The 20,948-nt window shown below is 37.4% G+C and overlaps 1 protein-coding gene across 1 annotated transcript in view; it reads right to left on the minus strand.

Annotated features, from left to right (window-relative positions):
• Positions 1–20,948, minus strand: part of GPC3 (glypican 3) — a 2,117,595-nt gene that overhangs the window by 846,024 nt on the left and 1,250,623 nt on the right. The window contains exon 4 of the mRNA XM_044057511.1: positions 16,215–16,338. Coding sequence (XP_043913446.1) covers positions 16,215–16,338 — 124 coding nt within the window. The remainder of the gene's footprint in view (positions 1–16,214; positions 16,339–20,948) is intronic.

The following is a 20,948-nucleotide window of genomic DNA, read 5'->3' on the forward strand; positions in this document are numbered from 1 at the left end:
ACTTACTGCAGAGACAGAGAGACACCACAGTATTCTATGAAACAATTAAATAGAAAAATAAATAACTAGAGAGAGACACAGACCACAATATTCAATGAAACAATTAAATAGACAGAAAAATAAAATGCAGTACAATCTAACACTGCAAGTTTATACTTAACTCAGTTAGTAATACAGTTGATTGTAGGTATGTAGCAGAAGCCAAACAACTCAGATATTGAGCAGTAATAAATTCAAATGTTCGTCATTACTGTGTACTGTCAGTAAACAGAAAGACAATTATTTCACAACTGCTACCACAGCCTATACCTCCAATCACCGTATGTAATAAAATACAGTCATTAGAATATATGTGTAGAAATGTATTTATAAATCTTGGCAAAGACCAAGGGTTCTCAAACACTCTCACACTGAAATGTATTTAATGAAAATAAACCCCTAAAGCTTCCAGTAGACATTAAAAAATGTTGCAAGCCTATCCAAGAAAAAGAGGTTATGCTGCTTTGTTCCAAAATTAATCAACATCAAATACAAACCACATTTAAACACTTGAAATTGTCAAGGCTTGGTCTGGTACATTTATTTTATTTATTTATTTTTTTATTCCTGGGATAGTCCAGCTGGGAAAAAAAACTTACAGTAGAGGCCCAGAGAGAAAAAAAATCCAGTAAATATAATATACTTGCTACAATGAACAAACAATTACATAAAGAAGAAAATTATATTTACTTTTAGTAATGACTTGCATCACATACTTATATTCATTGACTTTTATCTTTCTGCAATTAGCCTGGGCCTACACAAAATGAATACTAAACCACTATTATTTTAAGAACTGTTTTGACCCTATCCCCTAAACAGGCCTGGGTCTCCAACACAAGAAAATTGTTTTAGACTAAACTGTCTGTATAAGACTGAAATATGCAGTTGTATGTAACAGACTGAGACTGCAAAATTTCAGTCAACTGGTTCAATTTACTCGTAAGCAAATTCAAAATAAAATAAACAAAAACAGATTAAAGCATGCAATGTCAAGAAGTGATAAGAACAGTATACTCCTCTCATCATTAAAGTATGACAAAGTAATATTGAAGAAAGTTGGATGACTCAAAATTAATTACTCAAAGAATTGTTGAGAAGGCTAATGATAAGAAAAGTTGTTGTTGTCTTTCGGCTTTTCTTGGTTAGGCGTCACCACAGCGGAACTCCAGTCTGCTAATGATTGGCAGTAGATTTTCACAAATGCCAAGGTGCCAGCTCGACCTTCAACCTTCAATGAAGGCACGCTCATTTACGCATGTCTTTTGAATGCCCACCCAACCGTGGGGAGGACATGCAGACTCCACACAGAAGGCACTCCCCGTACTTAAGCCGGGAATCAAACGGGAGAACCCAATGATAAGCAAAGTAAAGAATTCTAAGTGTCAAGGATTATCCATCTATTTCTATTGATTACTAATATATTTATTCAAATAATCAAGCAAATGTTGAAGGTGGCTACTGCCCTCACTCTTTCATTGGGGGATGAGATGAGCAAATGCATTTTATTTTCCTGTACCTTTGCCTGTATATATATTTTAAAGATCAATTTTAAATGTGCAAAACAAGCTTTTCTGTTCACACACACAACTTTATTTTGCAGCATTTAAAAAATATCTATACATTTAAAATTTGCTTCCAAACTTGGAAGACAAAATATATAAAGCAGTATTTATGGCATTAATATTACTGGATGGGCAGGCGGTTCTTATGTCACTATGGGTTCCAGCTCTAATTATGCAGGGATAAGGTAAGTAATATTATGAAGTAGTAATGTAGTTGACAGCTTGGTAAATAAAATAATAATAAAATAAAAGTGTCATTGTGGTGATGCACTTTCACTGGTTCTTCCTCTAGAGGTGTTACTATTTTTTTTCATTTTACGAGCAGTGGTACCTTATCAGGTAACACATGTGTAACAAAGCAAACAATGCCAGTCATGCAGCATTTAACTTAATGAGGGAACTAGGGAATGAAATAATTATAAAGTGCTAATTTCTCTAACTTAGTACCGATGCCTTAAATGCCAGAAGGTATCCAAACAAGCAGCAATGTCACACAGAATATATAGCAGGCAATAATGGCTAACTTATCAGGTGGAATCTCTACCTGATGTTCAAGACTTATCTTGCATTTGTAAGTAAAGAAGCCTTTATTAACTGCTTTAGTAAAGGAGTCTCATCAAAAACCTTTTAAAATGTGGTGCATGTTACAAAGATCTATACAAGCCTCTGTCAGGGTTTTGGGGTTTGTAATGCTCCATTTGGTACATATTAATTGCTTTCTTAGTTGCCAAGATGTTCAAAGTCAACAGAATAACCTCATTACTGGATGACTACCCCTGATCGTAAATAGTTATAAATAGTCTGGCAACAGGTCTGGGTTTATCCCTATGAGACCAAAGACTTTGGTTATATCATGGATTAAATGCCTCAGTCCTTCCTAAAATAAATTTAAGTTCAGCAAGGTACAGAATTAAAACATGGCTGTAGTCCTGTTTTCCCATACTCTCACATCTGCTGCACCCCAGGGCAACCCCGGCATACATTCTACTGACTTTGTACAGTATGCAGATGTATTTATGAGAGGAATGAGAAATCCTGAATTGACCCTGGCTCTTTCTGTCTCAAAAAGTTGAAGTTCAGGGTCTGTAAAGTCCATGGCATATAAATATATCCACTTGGAACAGGACATACATGCATACATATTGCTATGCACTTAAGAGGTGTAACAGACACATCTGACAATGTCTAGAGTCCATACACTGACTGTACATACTGGCAGATGGCCCTAGATACACTAAGGGAAAGTTGACTCCAATAACCAAATAGACAGCTGAGATCCACTGACAAAATGTTATTAACCGTTACAAAAGCTAACAAATCAGCTCTTGGCTCTTTATACTCCTTTTTCCTGATTAGAATTTGGACCTCCCTTCCTCTAACTTTAAGAAACATAGTAAACAGCAACTCTTTTAAAGCACAAACAAATGAATACCTAAATGATACCTGGTTCTGAACGTTCACAACTCATATGAGCTACCCCTTGCTGTCTCCTATTTTTCTAAGCACTGTATCCTCAGTTATTGGTTCACAATCTCCTTCCTGCCCTCTGCCTCTCTCGTTCTACCCATCCTAAGTCACTCTCTCTCTCTCACCTATTAATATCAGTCCTCTATTTTCTCCTTTTCTTTCCTTCAGCCAAGTTTATTGCCAAATATGATTCATAGCTTTTTTAATGGTGTTGCTATTAATTGCTATTAATTAATAATACTCTGTTTACATTTTGTAAAATTGTTGATTACTTGTGTACCCCTGTTTACTATGTTATTTATGTAATGTTGTAATTTTTTTTCTCCCCAGGCCTCTGGTGAAAAGGGGTAGCTTTCTAAACAGCCAGACTATCCCTGTAAGCCAATGCAATAAAATAATACCTTTGCCTGTAAAAGCAGTTAATTAAATACGTTTCATCCTCCATCTGTTGCCAACCTATTCCCAAGGAAGCTGTCTTGACTTGTGTTAACAATAATTCTGGTAAAGCCTTTGCTCATAACTTTCAACTGGTTGATGTATATTTATTTTGAAGGACAAAGAAAATGCTCTAACCACAATATCTCAGATGTCACATAACCTCTCTGGGAAGAGAACAATCTTGTATAGGACTTTTCACTGTTTAGAACATAAGGATTAATAATATAGATCACTTCCTCTATTCAAACCAATGCTAACACATTAAAAAATACATACAAACTAAAATAAATTTCTAGAATTTCCACTGTGTGAATCCTCAAACCTGTTGTATTAGAGGCACATGGGATATATGCAAATAACCCTTAAAAATATCAGGGGTTTCAGCTATATGGAGATTGTGAATGCCCATTACATTTTTTTCTTTTTAAGTCATTTTATGGACAAATTCAGGCCAATAAAGCCAAACCCCAATCCACACCCCCCGAAAAGATGGAATTATCACTATTTCTTCAGATATTCCATCTTTTTACAATATGCCAGTGGATCTCAGCAAAGATTCATAGTAATGCTATGGTTCTACCAGAACCTTTTTAAATATCTTATCTAATTACTTTGTGTAATAAAGAGTGCTGGTGCCTTGCTGTAGTAGTTAGAAAAATTGCCTCAGAATGCTTGATTTTCTAATTCACTTCCTGGTTGGGGTTCTTTTTCTGTGGAGTTTGCACATCTTTCCTGTGTCTGCTGGATTTGATCTAAGGGGTTTGGTTCCCCCGCCATATAAACAGTTGCTGATTTGGTCATCTTCTAAACTAACTGCGTGTATATCATACCTCTCCAACTGTACAGATTTCCGCAGAATGTCGAGATTTTTGCTTTATAGTTTTGGTCTGTTTTTCATACAATTGTGGCTTTCTGGCAAATTAGTGGCAAATCATTAAAGATTAACGTTAGAAAATAATGAAAGACATTTGAGTTTTAGACTTCATACCCTTCAGAAAATTCATGCTAATGCAAAACCAATTATTCTATCAACTCTCTAAGTTTATATGAGCAATATTTAAAATGTGCCCCTATTTGTACCACTTTTTTATGGCTTTGTCCAGATTTTTTACTCTAAGAGGATGAGAGGTATGGTGTGTGTGTGTGTGTGTGTGTGTGTGTGTGTGTGTGTGTGTGTGTGTGTGTGTGTGTGCATGTGCGTATGTGTGTGTGTGTGTCTGTGTTTATACACATATTGTGACTATCCATTGTCCCACCCAGGAATGCATCTGGAAACAGAATTTATAGTAAAAATTTTCCAAAAAAAAAACAAAAATCAAGCAGAATATATAATTGCATTTCTGAAGGCCTTACTAAGTTTAACGCTTTTGAGTGCAAAAAAGCAATTACTAGGAAATGGAAAACAAAATCTAAACTAAATATAACTGAAGTACTGACTATTGTAAAGGAGATAAAAAAGTGGAAATTGGATCCTTAGAAAAGGGAAGAACAAGACTATTTAGAAACAACTGGAATTTGTGGGAAAAATATATGCAGAATAATATTCAAGAGGAGGGGGTGTGGGGCTTAACATAATGCAGGAATTGAGAAATTTTTGTAATAGGGTGAATGAAAATTGTTAAACTGTACTGTGCATGAAAAAAAGGAAATTTTAGCATAATTTATTTTCTTTTACTGTATATGTACTTGTGTCACTTTGCTTCGCCCTTGTGACCAAACCACACCAACCATGGATAAATCAAGCATTACCCACACCCAGCCATGGGTTATTGCTTAATTATATCATCTTAACCTTGTTCCCAGCCTTAATGATATCTTAAGCTGCTAACCCTGAGGTTATCTTGGTTGACTGTCATATAATCACTGATCAACATATTATGTGTAGTATTTTTAGGAAATTAATTGTTTATTAAAAATAGGTCAGCCGCAGTGGTTAGCGTTGCCACCTCACAGCAAGAGGTTCTCCAGTTCAATACTTCTGTGTGGAGCCTGCATGTCTTCCCTTGGTCACGTGGGTTTCCTCTGGGTGCTCCGGTTTCCTCCCATATCCTAAAGACATGCTATTGGGTGGATTGGACACTCTAAATTGGCCCTAGGTGTGAGTGTGTGTGCCTTCTCTATAAGGATGGGCGCCGGGCTGGCAACTCGACACTGTAAAACTCCGCTGCCAATCATAAACAGACAGGTGATCCGCTGTGGCGACCCCTAACCGGGAAAAGCCAAAAGTAGAAGAAGAAGAAGAAGAATTGTTGATTAAAAATAAAATATTTTAATAAACCTGTCTAATAGAAAACATGGTCCAATATAAGGATAAAGGGACAATGTTATCCCTTGTTAGCACTACAGTAAACTTTACGTTTTAAGTATTGACATAGAAAGCATTTTTATAACATAATATAAGGAAATAAATAGAAAACAATTTGATCTGATAATAATGATAACAAGTGACAGCATTCCAGTCCAAAATGAGAATGTTGTTAACAATTTTACAAACAGGGTTGATAATTCCCTCTCCTTTTATCATCATGTAATGAGAGAAGTCAGAAAGCCCTTCCACTTACCAAAGCAGCTAATTGGAAAAGGGATATCATCCATATATGAAGAGATCACTGTCCCTTATATTCGCCACTGATTAGGCCAAATACTGAATAGGCCAGTTACTGAATATAATATCCCCTTTGGGATGTACCTTACTAGACATATCAAACAACAAAATAACCCCAATATTCATGGCTAAGAACATCACTGGTTTAAAAACCCTAAGCTACCAGAAAAGTTTGGAATCTCTTCTCTTTATTTGGTATATTACAGACTCATGATGAGAGATCTATGATTTTTGCCTTCTCTGCAATTATGGATCCAGTGGTCACAGATCTCTTGAATCTGCACTAATCTAATAGTACAAAAAATATAAGAACCAGGGATCTAATTTTTCATCAACAAACAGATAAACAGAGTGGAGAGAGAGGTTCATTACACAGCACGTGCCCTACCTCTGAATTAGGCTACCTCCAAATTAAGCAGTTTGATGCACTGTCTTTCTTTAAAGGGGAACTTGATGATTGGATGAGTACTCATGCATTCCCACCTGTCTTGAATGGTCTAGTCCTCCTTGAAAACAGAGGTGCAGTCTAAGCTGCTCACTGAGAAGGAGTAAGTTGTCACGTGATTCTAATGAATCATCTCAGATATATCTAGAAGTTTAATTGGACATCAAGTAAATGAGCATATAGCTGATCAAATGTGGGAACAGACTTTATATTTTAGTGCAGATACATCATTTGTATTCATATAAGCATGCAGGACATTTTATTCACCCAGAAGAAAATTCATGCTTTTGTCTTGGAAGAGAAGTGCTGGCTATTAAAACACTAATAGGCTTAAAGAATAATTTGCATCACCAGTGGATGCCTTTGCATCTGTATTGTACTAGATGTTCAGCCCTTAGTAATAATACAGAAATCAGAGATGAGAATATTTAATTCCCAGTAGGAAGCAAGTGATACTTTTTATGAATGAGTTATTGATTTCTTTGTTTATTTGGAACAGTTCACCTCCCAAGCTTTGAAGCTTGCACAACAGCCCTTTCTGGTTGCTTGAGTAATCCTACAAACCATAATGTACTTTAGATGCATCTTTATACCTCACTCCATAGTCAGCCTGATTCACTTAGGCAGCACAAATCATGCAATATCCAGGACTTAGTGTTTTAAGGTTTGCAGCAGTGATTTCTCTCTGCAGAGGTACACAACATAAAATGCAGATATTGCACACCTTGAATAGGATCTCGTATTGTATTCTGATATGACAGCTAAAATAGTCACCTTTATCAGAAAGCAAGCAAGCAAGTAATTGGCTGAAGTCAAAATTGAATTATGGTGACTCCATGGAAAGACTCCATAGGGTTTTCATGGCATATTATGAAATTAGATTACCAGGACTTTCTTCCACAACAGACACTGTTGCTTCTGCCCAGTTGTCCCCCAAACAGGTTTCAAACCCAAGTCTACCAGTTGGTAAACCTGTGCCTTAACCTCCACGCTATCAGGCTAGGGATACATTATCAAAAAGCATCACCTAAAATACTCTTCCTTATCAAAAGTTGACACCTGAAATATTCCCCTTTACCCTATCAAGAGTCAACACCTAAAATATCCGCCTTATCAAGAGTTCCTCAATGTGCTTCTCTTCTTTGTGGTATGTTATCACGCACATGAGTAGGTATATGCATTTTATTATGCTGGTGTAGCAATTCAAGGAACATTAGCAACTTTATACCTCTAAATCCATCAAGAATGTCCCCATATTCTTACTTTCCAGCGTATTACATGATTCTCCAAGTTTTAAGTTTGGTTTACTGTCTACAGCTGCACTTTGCAAAAAATATCTAAATAAGCAGAAATTTAAAAATATGTAGAACATTCTCCACAGAGCTTTTATTTCATTATTTATTACAAGCAATATGACCATTACTATTTTCCCTGTCAGATGCCTGCAAGGGTCTAATATACAAATACTCAGACTATACCTTCATTTCTGACTCCTTGGATACACAGAATCTCAAAATTTGGCACTGCCTATGGGGCCTGCGTACCTTTTCTTTTTCTAGGACTCATAGCCCATGTGTTACTCAAAAGTAATTTGTGATAGCTAAAAACATATCACTTACCAATATCTAACACTTTTCTAATAAACATTACTTAACCTCTCTCATTTGGCTACCACTATACAGATGCCACAAGGAAACAAACTTTGCATTTTTTATCCTGCTTATGTGGAAAGGTGTACTTTCTCCACAAGAAAGTTGCATGACAAGTGTATGGTTACTACCTATCTTCCAGTTCTGGGTATAAACTATTGCAGTCTGTGCTGCTTATACATGCTGTGGATTCTGTTGAAATCTAAAAATAGTGTGCTGTGGCTGATGATAAACAATGCAATAAAAAGTTTTTCAAGTTTAGTAGTGGAGGGTGAATTAACAGAATTAACAGATAATGATGTGTTAGTGTGCTTGAAAACTTGCTGGTCTTCAGTTCAAACAACTAACTAACATAGTAAAGAATATGATTGGGGTAATTCCATATACTAGAAGTTTGGAGGAGCTGAATGTCTCTTTTTGGACTCCTAAGAGTGGTCCATTTCTAACAAAGTGTTTCTCGGATCCTCCCTTGAATTGCCATGTAATGCTTCTTATGACACACATGAAATGTGCTGGTTTTTGCTCCACAACAATTTGGCTACTGGATGAGACTCATGTTTTGTAAGAGAAGTGTGAGTACAGGCAGCTCTTTATGTTCCATGCTATTTTAAAGGGTTCACCTTGCAATAAATATTTGTCTTTTGCTCATGTTTTGATAAGTAGCAAATTATATCATGCTTACAATGTGATATTATGTGGAGCTTGTTTTATGAGTTTTGCTGACATGGGATGCTGCTTGAATATTAAAGTAGTTCTTTGTGACTTTGGACAAGTTGCTTTTCATAGCATTCATAGGAATGCGATGCGAAGTAAAGGGCTGCTACTTTTGCACTTTTTTTTTTTTTTTTGGTCTTTTGCACTGACTTTGAAAATGTAATGGGCTATCTTTGCTAAGATTTTAATTATGTGTTTGCACCTATATATGCAGCATAACCCCTCCCCAGTAATCAGCAGGGAGCAGGTCATAGTGGCACTCACTAAGGCTAAAAATACAGCTTCAATGGGGCCCAACAATACCCCAGTTGCTTCCCAAAAAGCCTGAAACATGACCTGTCAGGACTACTTGAAACACTTTTCAGTTACAGTCTCAAAATAGGCTAAGTACCAATTGGAATGCAGCAATGGTTATCCCCCTTTACAAGGGTGTACCATCGACTGACTCCAGAAACTACAGACCAATTAGTCTGACTCGTCTAATATTCAAAGCCATGGAATTAATTATCATGGAAATCATCAACAATGAGACTGGCAACTTCCAGCCACTGGACCCATCCAAATTTGGTTTTGTCAAAGGAAGGTCATGCCTACCTTACCCTGGCACACTACATTAAGAAGGTAACCAAGGCAATGGATGAAGGGAAAATGGTGCATACTGCTTAATGTCACGTGGCTAAGGTGTTTGACATAATAACCCACTCAAGTATTGTGGTCAATCTCACAGAACTAGGATAAATCCCTTAACAACTTGCTGGATTACCAGCTGGCTAACAGATAGGACCCAAGAAGTCTGGAGTGGTGAAGTAACCTCCACCGAGAGACAGGTCACCAGTGGAGTACCACAGGGCTCTGTGCTGGGCCTACTCCTGCTTGGCATTGACTACTTGGAGAGCTTGGCACCTACTTTTTGCAGATCAAGGCATATATCAAGGGCCTCAGGTTCACCATGTTCACAAACAACTTCAAATTAGGAGCTATCATAAATTTGCCCCATGGTATTAACATCCTGCAAGAGGGTCTAACACAGACAAATGACTGCTGCCAATGCCACAGATTAAAACACAGTACAAAGAAGTGCATTATAATGCCTTTTGGCAAAACATCTATCCAGGTAAATTACTCCACAGATAAGACACCCTTAAGAGCGACCTAGTACTCAGATCTTTGACCAACATGTAGCCAAGGTAGATAGGAAAATCATTTTGTCATCCAGCTTGTAAGTAAGGGTATGATACCTAGGTAAAAGGAGGTTATAGTACCACTCTACTCATACCTTATCAGACCTGCATCGGGTGCAATGATACCTTCGGCATATATCCAAGTAGGCATATGCAATAGCTGGAATGCTCACGGATGTTTCTCACCAAGAGAATCCAGGGTATAAACACACTATCCTATACAAATTGACTTAGAGCCCTATCTTCTGCCTTGGTCTCCTACAGGTTGCTTGGAGACAATCTGTGCTTGGCATATAAAGCATCCTTAGATCCGGCCCTGTTGGAACTTTTGCACATCTGCAAAATGAGCAGCACCAGAAACACTGGATCCAAGGATATGAACATTGCTTATGACATAAACAGAACATGCTGATGAGACAGATATGTCTCACAGGATCCCTATGCTATGGAATAGACTCCCCATCCATTTGAAGCAGAGTCCATCCCTAACCCTATTCAAATCTAACCACTGGATGGGAAATCAAAAATTCATCCCCAGGCTGCCCCCCCCATTTCTCTTGTAGACAGAGGCCAACAGTAAGCATTCCCTAACTAACCCCACTCCCCCCACACCCATACACACACACACACATATTTTTAAGCAACATACTACCATACCCTTCCTAACAACCAACCCCCACCCACCCCCCACATTAGGATGCACATGTTGGGTTGGGTTACTAGGTTTATAAAGGCCCTGGTGTTCATTAGCCTAATATATACCTATGAATCTATGTTTTCCTTCAATGCACTTCTTAGCAAGTATTACCAAATTTATTTTCATTTCATATTCATCATGATAACTTAAACTGCACATTTTGTTTGTTTCTTTTTGGTGCATTATGATGCCACCGCACTGGCCCAGTAATCAAGGAGCCTCAATCCCCACCACTAGTCCCATTGAGGGACGTGCACATCGGGAGGATGACAAGTACACACACAATAAAGTACAATTTCCCTTAAGAGCACACAGAGATTACAGTCAGTCTTGGGCTGGTTTCTCCCTCTTTCAACAGATCCCCAATAAGAATTCAAACTGGCACATCTATAGGGTTCAGATCTCAGCTGAATGGTCAAGCCAAAACCTCCAGCACTCTCTCTGTCCAACCAGTGCTTCGTGTCCCTGCCCAAGTAGCAGACATACACACACACACACACACACACACACACACACACACACACACACACACACACACACACACACACACACACACACACACACACCTTGAGATTTGATTTATAGACAAACACACAGACACTCCTGGGGAAGGCTGACACAGGTTCACTAGCTATGCCCCTTCTGCCCAGACTATATGGTTGTACCAGCTTGCCACCAACCACTACTTATCAGTTACTATAAGGCCCTTACAAAGGGTGACCAATCTACTGTGTAATGTTACTATTGTCCAAATGGTAAGTTTGACCAAAACTTTTATGGCTATTTACGAGTGGCATATACAGTGTCACCAAATACATATGCAAGTACTCTCAGACCTTAAATACCTCTAAACAAACCAGCCACAACTAAAAGGTTTTAAATATATTTAATAATAAAAGAACAAGATAATACTCAATAACTCAATATAATGACAGCAGAGTTAAGAATCACATGAAATATTTTAAAACAACATTGCAGGACAGTCTCACATCAATACAGAAAACATCTCAACTAATCTTACTAAGTTCCTATGTATCTCTAAGAGAAATCACTGTAATCTAAGTCTTACTTACAGAGCAGCACACAGGCAGAAGTGCTGATGAGTGGATGTTTCTACATCCAACACAAGACACAAAATGCACAGACTCACTCTCTGAGATAGTTCTTAAGTTACTATCAAACATTACTGCTGGGTTATCTCAGATTACATTATTCTTTGCCACCTCCATCTTCAGTTCCCAGGCTAACAGAAACTTAAAAAATTAACACCTCTGTGTCAAAATACTTATCTCTCAGAAGGTTGCCTAGAACTGTAAGTCGTGAAACAGTTAAACACTTTTACATTTTGAAACCTGCAATTATTTCCATTTCCAGAAAATTGAAAGAACTCCTAGCTGTAGACATTCTGTCTCCACCATCGTAAAACTCTTTGCTTTTCTTGAGGATTTGCAAGTTAACTCTGTATGCTCCAGCCTTTATCATCAAAACATACATTTGCATAGGCATATAGTTTATACACATTTCTGCTCTTTTCCAGGAGGGTATACTGTGGTTACATTTTTGAAGCTCAGTACAGAATATACAGTTCAACACACACTTCTGCACCAGTAGTTTAATATACACATAAATATAGTTTTCTTACATTTGTAAGACAAGCATACAAATCACATTACTATTCACAAATGACATAGAATTATTTCAAAAATTCCAGCTAGCTGGGCTGGCAGCCTTCACATGCATGAACAATTTTTTTAAAATACTTTTGAGTTAATTGCATGCTGAGTGTTGGTTGGCTTTCTCAAAATTTGGACATCACTGCTTTCTAATTTTTCAGTCAGTTGTGATTCTGATCCTCAGGGTTGGTATATTATTTTGAGAGTTTTAATATGTGTTTTTCTCTCTTTGTGGCTACAGAACACGCCTAGTTTTTGTCATGCCTTACCAGGTGTTACTGCTTTGTTGTTTGTTTCATTTTATTGAATTTTATATTACTGTTCAATATTTAGTATATGGTGTAGTGAAGCAATGTGTTATGCTTAGGATATGAATGTATGTGATTCAAAAATTTTCTTCTATGTTTATTTAAAAAAATGAAAATTAGATTACTTGACAGACTTGTGTGTTAAAATCAAAAAGAAAAAATACTGAATGATAAGTCATTGAGTTCAAATGCTCAAATATAAACTCATCAAAAAACAAAATATACACTTAAACGAGTGTTTTTAGAAAGAGGAAACACCCAGCATCCTCACTCCTGATATATGTATCTATAGCTATATCTATCTGTATATATATATATATATATATATATATATATATATATATATATATATATCTACACACACACACATAGATCTCTCTCTCTCTCTCTCTCTCTCTCTCTCTATATATATATATATATATATATATATATATATAAAACACCAAAATCTGTCACTACTGGTCCTCACTGTACCACAGTCCTGGACACAAAAAAGCCATTACGTGTGATCAGCTGATTTTCAATAGCACTTATTTATTTATTTATTTACATTTGTTGACCGGAAGTGTCTGACTGGATGTAGGTCCATTTTCAGCAGAGGCCTGGGGAGAAAAGCTCCACAACTTTTTTCCTAGTAGATGAAAAACATTAGACCAAACTAATGTCCGTGTTGGGGAAAGGGTTTGCCTTCTTGCAGAAATAGGTTAATCTTGTGAGGGTGAGTTTCACAGGACTTTGATTTATTGCTGAATTCACAATATACTTGAAATACTTTATTAGCTAGCAGCCACAGTCCTTATAATTATGAGAGGGTCCATATACTTTCCTCTCAGTTTTGGTCCATTTGTAAACCAGATGGGCTTTAGTATTCTTTCAATTATTATTTGTAAAGGGCTTAGCAAATCAACAGCAGGCTTTCTCTTTCTTTTGAATGGCACAAGTATGCTTTACAGTTTCCTTGTTGACATAGTTTTGTTTTATATGCACAGAGAAAACATTTTCCATGGCACTGCTTGTCTTATTAAATTCAAATTTGATACTACTATGGACAATATCTTTCTGGAACCCCCTGCAACAACAGTGTAACTTTTACTCCCTTACTTTTGATAGTCCTGCATTCCAGAAAGCCATGGGCAAAAAGAGTTTCACCAAAATCATGCAGCCAGTTGGAGTCACTGAATTCCACTTAGGTAAGTTGAAAGACTACAAGAAATTCAGATTGTAATTCTATCAACATCTCTGATGCACATACAAATGCTCATGCTTCCATAAATGAGGTTTGGCAACAAACCAAGTTGTCCTGGAACATCTTCAAAATGGATTTGAGTGATATATTAGTAGGAGTTAGTGGCGTTGGGGAGGTGAAAGTGTTAAAAAAAAGGGATGGATGGTTGGATGGAAGTGAGATAAGGGTGGGGAGGGGCTTAAGAGGTTTAGACAAGTGTAGCTGGGTAAGCAATCACATTTTGGTGTGAACTTGCTAAAGGCAGGGTATGGCCATGGCGACCTGTAAGTATACCAAGAGAAAGGTAGGCCTCTGGGTACTGGTTAGTAGCAGGTGGTCTGTATGTAGGTATTTCTTTATTTATTTTTCTTCTCAAGAGCCTGTATGTTGGTATTTCTTTGATTAGTTTTCTTCTCCAGACTAGGGGTAGTCAGTAAATGTGTTGTTTTAATTAGAGTTAGGGCAGTGTGGTGTTTATACTTATTAGGTTGGACAGTTGATTCATTAATAATGGTCTGCAGTGGCTGTGGGGCATGGGTGAGTGGTGTTCCTTTTAAATTTGTAGTCTTTTGATAAATATAGTGATGACTCAGATGGTTAACTTAGTAAACGTTGAATCTCCAGTCTTCAGGAGGCCTCACAGGCTCTGCATAGCCTCATAGTTTCAGTTTCTAAAAAGACTAATATGTTTGACCATGGGCCACAGATGAGTGGTGCTCTTTTTAATTTTCTAGCCTTCTGATGCAGCGAGTGATGGCTTGGAGGGTTAACTTGCTGAATGCTGGAAATCTGCAGTTTTGGTGGTGTCCTGGGTGCTGCATAGTACACTTATTGTGGTTGCCAATAGCATGTGCGGCCACAGATAGTTACACTATGTCTGTTCTTCATTTCATGAAAACACACTTAAAAATGTAAGAGTCGATTGCCTGGGTTCCAATGGTAAGGGCAGTCTACTGTGCCCATTCTGTGAGAATTTCTTCAACCGACGCAGTCAGTGGTTTTCGTGGGCTCTAACTCAGGTTGTGGAGGGGCGTCGCAGTGCATGAGCCTAGCTAATTACCCCATGCGAGAATCAAACGTTGCAGCTTGCATATGTAAGGTAAACACTTTAACCATTATCACAACCTCCTAATAATAATAATAATAATAATAATAATAATAATAATAATAATAATGTGTCAGTTTAAGCCATTATAGTTCACGTTATGCCTGAAATGATTCTTCAGACCACTGCACCTACTTGGTCACCGAATGTTAAATTAATATATATTTAAAACAGTTAATGGTTGCATCCTGTCTCAGTGCTGCACAGATTTTCATTGAATAAAACAATTATTTTTGCTGTACTTTTGACTTCTTAGTACACTGTAAGGCAGACAAGTCCTGAAACTATTAATTAGCATTCTAGCCTGCTTATGCAATGATGCAGTAATTTAGTATAACATTATCTATCTATAATTACAGACTGACAGGAGCTAGAGGTTTTTGTCTGTCATTTGAAATCTGGCTAAGTGAGGTGTCCTTAAGCAATACTATATATTTCCACAAACATGCCTTTTCTTTTCGTGATACTGCACTCACATTTTCCTTCTTCCATGACCACTTACACAGAAGGGGACTATATAACAGGCCTCTTAAGATCTGCTGCTGTAGATTACTGATCTCTTGGAACAGGGTTGGGGGTCATAAGCGTTTGCCTTTTGGCAAGTGGCACACTCAGGTTTACTTATCCTTTCATGTATTTCTAATGCCTTAAATTACAGTGTATTTTCATACCTACAAAACAACGTGATTTATTGTACCACTGTCCATTTTCCATTCCAAAACAAGGAATGACAATGATGTGTCTTGTTTCTTCCCTGATTCTGCATTTTATTTATCCCAGAAAGGATTCTGATTACTTCAATGTCTAGAGCAGGAGAATGTCACAAGAGATATAAATATGCTGTTGGACTCCACATTTTTCATTATGCAGCAGGCTAAGTCTAAGTCTTTCTTTGAAATTCAGCATGCAACATTTTCAGTTTCAGTGTTTTGGGAGGGTAAATCAAGATTCTTTTAAACACACACACATGATATATTTTCTGAAAACTGAATACATGGACTATGGCTAGTTACTGAATTTGGGGAACACATTTTTGATAAAATTTGCATTAAATATTTTGGAACAAAGGAATACTGAAGTTAATGTACTTCCCAAAGGCTTACCTGATTAATGTGTTTTAATTTGTCGATGATTTGATTTACTACCGGTTCTCTCCCTTTCCCCTTTGCATCACTATTGCTGGATGTTTGAGCCTTTGCCGTGTTCTTTAGCACTGGATAGACATATCTGCAACACATTGTTAAAACAAAAATCAACTCAAAAATTTAGAGATTTGCATGTAACAGACCAAATGAAGTTCAACAATAAAACATAACTCTCTCTTTAAATTGCAGAATTGTGTTAATCAAAATAATGAAACTTCACAATACATTAAACAGCTTACACCTACACAAGAAAACAGACTAGCATTTTGTAACAGCACTAGAATTTGGTACACATATGCTTAGCTGCTAAATTTGTTGCTTTGGTAGGTATGTCATCATTAGGTTAGCACTTATTCCTCTTTTCTGATAGTCATCTACAGAAAATATTACTTTTTAAAATGTATTTACTTTTTCATATATCCTGGTTATTCATTTTCATAGCTGGTTGCATTATCAGCTCTTTTCCCAGTTTTAAATTATGTGACAAGTCCTATAGGTTTTAACAATTACCAGTTCACCACACACCAGTCAAGTAATCCAGGTGTATTTTTCTCAGCTAAGTCATAGGTCACACTCTTAAGACAATTTACTCTCAAGGCAGATTGCTGAAATGTTTTGAATTCTGGAAAAAAAATGTTTTCTCTGGTGGAATGCAAATTGTTTGTGTCTTTCGGCTTTTCCCAGTTAGGGGTCACCACAGCGGAACTCTGGTCCGCTAATGATTGGTAGTTGATTTTTATGTGCCGAGTTACCAGCCTTGACGCACAACCTTCAACGAAGGTACGCCCATTCACGCATGTCTCCACGACGAAGACGCTCTAGCTAAGAATTGAACTGGACAGCGTCTAACTGGGAGGCGACAATGCTACCGCAGCACCACCACCGCGGATTTTTTTCTGGTGGAATGCAAATATAAATTGTAAAAGCATAAGTTACCAGTTGCATATTATGCATGGATTTGAGACAGTGTCAGTATGTAGAACACATATAATGTGGAAATAAAAATTGCAGGAGAATGCCTGAAAGTACAGATGAACCTAAGGCAGACTGTTCTCATTCTTAACAAATATAGTACACAACTGGATATGTTTATAGACACAGGCAGAGGCAGCTGCAGAGTAAGGTGCAGTCAGGTGACAAGGACATGACTGCTATATGAGACTGCACCTGAATCACATGACTGGCCATGTGAATATGTTAATAAACACAGGCACAGAGGCAGCTGCAGAGTAAGGTGCAGTCAGGTAACAAGTACATGACTGCTATATGAGACTGCACCTGTATCACATGACTGGCAATGTGAATATGTTAATAGACAAAGGCACAGAGGCAGCTGCAGAGAAAGGTGCAGACAGGTGACAAGGACATGAGTGCTAGACGAGACTGCACCAAAATCACATTACTGGCCTTGAGATGATTGCTAAATACTAAATGGACAGCAAAAGAAGCTGGTTGATGTGGCTGTCAAATTCTTTTCTTCAAATTTGATGGATCACAATTTGTGAGAAACTCTACTCACTCTTGGTACTGGTATCTGGAACATGACAATTCCATAAGAGGACATCACAGACTGTTGAACACTGCTACCTTCCTGTTATGTGTAGCAAGGCTATGAACTATGTAAAGTTCCATCAACACCTGTCGAGCAACATTCCATCAAGAAAGAAATCTATGGCCTACTGTGACAACCAAGGTATATGGTGACATCGACACTAACTACATATAAAGCACCAAGTGTGAACAATGTTTAAAAAAAAATTAACCACAAGGACACAGGATACCAGGCATTCCTTAAATTGTCAGTGTGTGTCAACTGGATGCCACCATCATCATCACACGTGTCAACACAGTATTCATGAAACAAGCATGATGAACACATGTTGGCAGAGGGTACACCAAAGGATTTCTGATGGAAATATACCAGATGGGTACCTATTGTGTAAGTACATAATGAAATAACAGTAATGTCTGACAGCAAACTACATTCTATCTTAATAAAGAAATCACACCACCCCTTATTGTTAGTGGATGTATAATTACATGTGATAGAGGCTATACTCAGAAGCCATGGCTGATGACTCTGATTTGAAATCTGCACACAGTGTTCAGTCATCTAATTAGATATTCATACAGATGAGGAAGTTATCAATTAATGTGCTTCCTCTACTCAAGTGCCAGTTCCCATGCCTGGATTCTAAGATGCATCCAGGTATGTTGCTTAGCAGGTGCTGATGGAGAGTATAAGGGCTCTGCCTCCCACTCAGCAGGCATTTGAAACAGAATGTTCAGGAAGTAAGAAGAGGGCACTGAGGAAGATTATGGGGAGGAAAATAATGAGTGCACAGGAGGTATATGAAACCAGCATATCAAGATACAATCAAGGCCATATCTGGTGAAAACTATACACCAAAGTATGTCATGGATGCAAAAAGGACTGAAAGTCACATGTTGTACCCATACCTCTCAACATCTTAGCATAAGAAATCTGGACAAAGCCTAAAATAATGGGGGACAAAGGCCCAAAAATTGAGACAGACATTAACTATTGCTCTTCTAAACTTATAGAGTTGCTAGAATGACAAGATTGATGTTGGCATGCATTTTCTGAAGGATATGAAGTCTGAAACTCAAATGTCTGTCATTATTTAGTGACTTCGATCCTCAGCGATTTGCAGGAAAACCACAAATTTTATGAAGAACAGACTAAAAATATGAAGTGAAAATATGGACAGTTGTGAAGTGTTGTTACACACAACATGGGCTTAACGTGACAAGATGGCACACTGAGCACTCCATGTCCTGTTCTGCTGAGGTATCAAACATAACAAATAATTTAAATGTCTGTTACTGGCAACTTGTGGCAAAGCCACTAGTATTTGTCAAGAAGACAACATATTGGGTACATCAGTGATGTATCAATGATGTCATCTTTACTCTACCACTCCGAGCACCAACATGGCAGGATCATCCATGGTACACAATTATGACATAGCATGTCCACAGGCTGAGACATATACATGCTTACCTGACTAGGCTCAGATATATTCTCAACAAAGCCCCCTATTATAGAAGTGCCAGTGTCTGGTCTGGCAATATGTGAGATAGGGGTATGTTTGCAGGTCTAGGAGACTACCTCATCAGGTGACTGGATTTGTCAAGAAATGTAAAGGCCAAGAAGTAACTATATGGAATAAATATCTGGGACCATGTACATTCCTAAACATAAACCAAAACATTTGCATCACCTTGCACGTGATCACTGAAGTTACTAGGCATGGAGGCCATGTGCCCCTTTAAATGTGCCATCGCAGCAGGGTATAATTTAATCACAGCAATTTCTACCACTAAATTGCACAGAAATTTCTAGAACAGAATCCTGACTATTGACGTATGTGTCTGCTGTCAAAATTACTGACATAGGTGGTTTTAGCATGTTCACCTATCTATAAAGTACTAAAACAAGACTGGCTATGGCTTTAGTCTGAACTTAGAGGATGCCCTTCCAGTCTACATAGTTACATAGATCTGGGTTCAGGGAAACGTTGAATACCCTACTGCCCAAATACAATACCTTCATGATGTGACTGAGACTGAATATCCAGTCAACAGATTCGTCAAAAAACAAGGCTTCGCTTCAATTCCAAATTGCAATACATTTTCAAAATGACAAACATATCTGAATACTATTTTATACATTTTTTGCATGTTACACTTTTGCTAAAATGCATGTACAGTTAGACGTTTTTCATTTGTCTTGATTCAGTCGTGCGAAGAAAAAGAATAAAACTCTTCCACTGATGAACAAGTTCTATCCAAAACACAATATCAAATCCAAAAGAGAGAACTGGAACATGGCTCCGGTTTTAAAACTTTAATAAAATTAATATGCTAAAACAAATGAACTACTGTGAGTGCTTTCACATCTCTTGCAGATGTTTCATTAGACAATAAAAAAATAATACATTGTTATAATTTAAAGCAACAAAATTATAAATCATCCAATGAAAATCACTTACATAAACATCTAGCCCTCAGGTGTGGTCTTAAAGAGGTACAATCATTCAGGCCCTTGTCTGATTGCGGAGTAATAAACCATTTAGTGTCAGATTGTTCAGTCCGGGTCTTAATATCTCCTAACCTATTATCCAAATGTATTAACTGAATGAATTGAAATATAAAATAATGATTATTTCTTGCTTTATGAACATGTCTGGCTAGTACATGTGTATCTACCTTCCTTCTTATTTCACTAATGTACTCCCTGACCCGCTCTCTAAGGGATCTATTGTTTCTCCTGACATAAAATGCTGGGTATTACTTGCATCTAGCCAAATAAACTAATTTAGTGAAGCACAATTTGAATAATGTAAAAATGTATAAATCCTACCTGTAGCAGGATGTTCAAAAACATTATCATTCTCAATATAAATACATATAGTATAATGCTTACAACTGTAGGTTCCTTGTCTTGGACAAAGGACGTGGCCTGAATAATTGTGTTTTAAAACCGGAACCATGTTCCAGTTCTCTCTTTTGGATATGATATTGATTCAGTACAGCTTTATACAAGTCTTTATATACTTTTATTTTAAGTGACAATAACACTTCTCCAGATTATTGCAGTTTTCTTCGCACTCACTTCATGCAGGTCCAAAACCTGGTTGTACATGTCAAACCAAACATCGTAAACTC

Source organism: Protopterus annectens, chromosome 15.part0 (assembly GCF_019279795.1).
Source record: "Protopterus annectens isolate FY-2018-M chromosome 15.part0, PAN1.0, whole genome shotgun sequence".
NCBI lineage: Eukaryota > Metazoa > Chordata > Ceratodontiformes > Protopteridae > Protopterus > Protopterus annectens.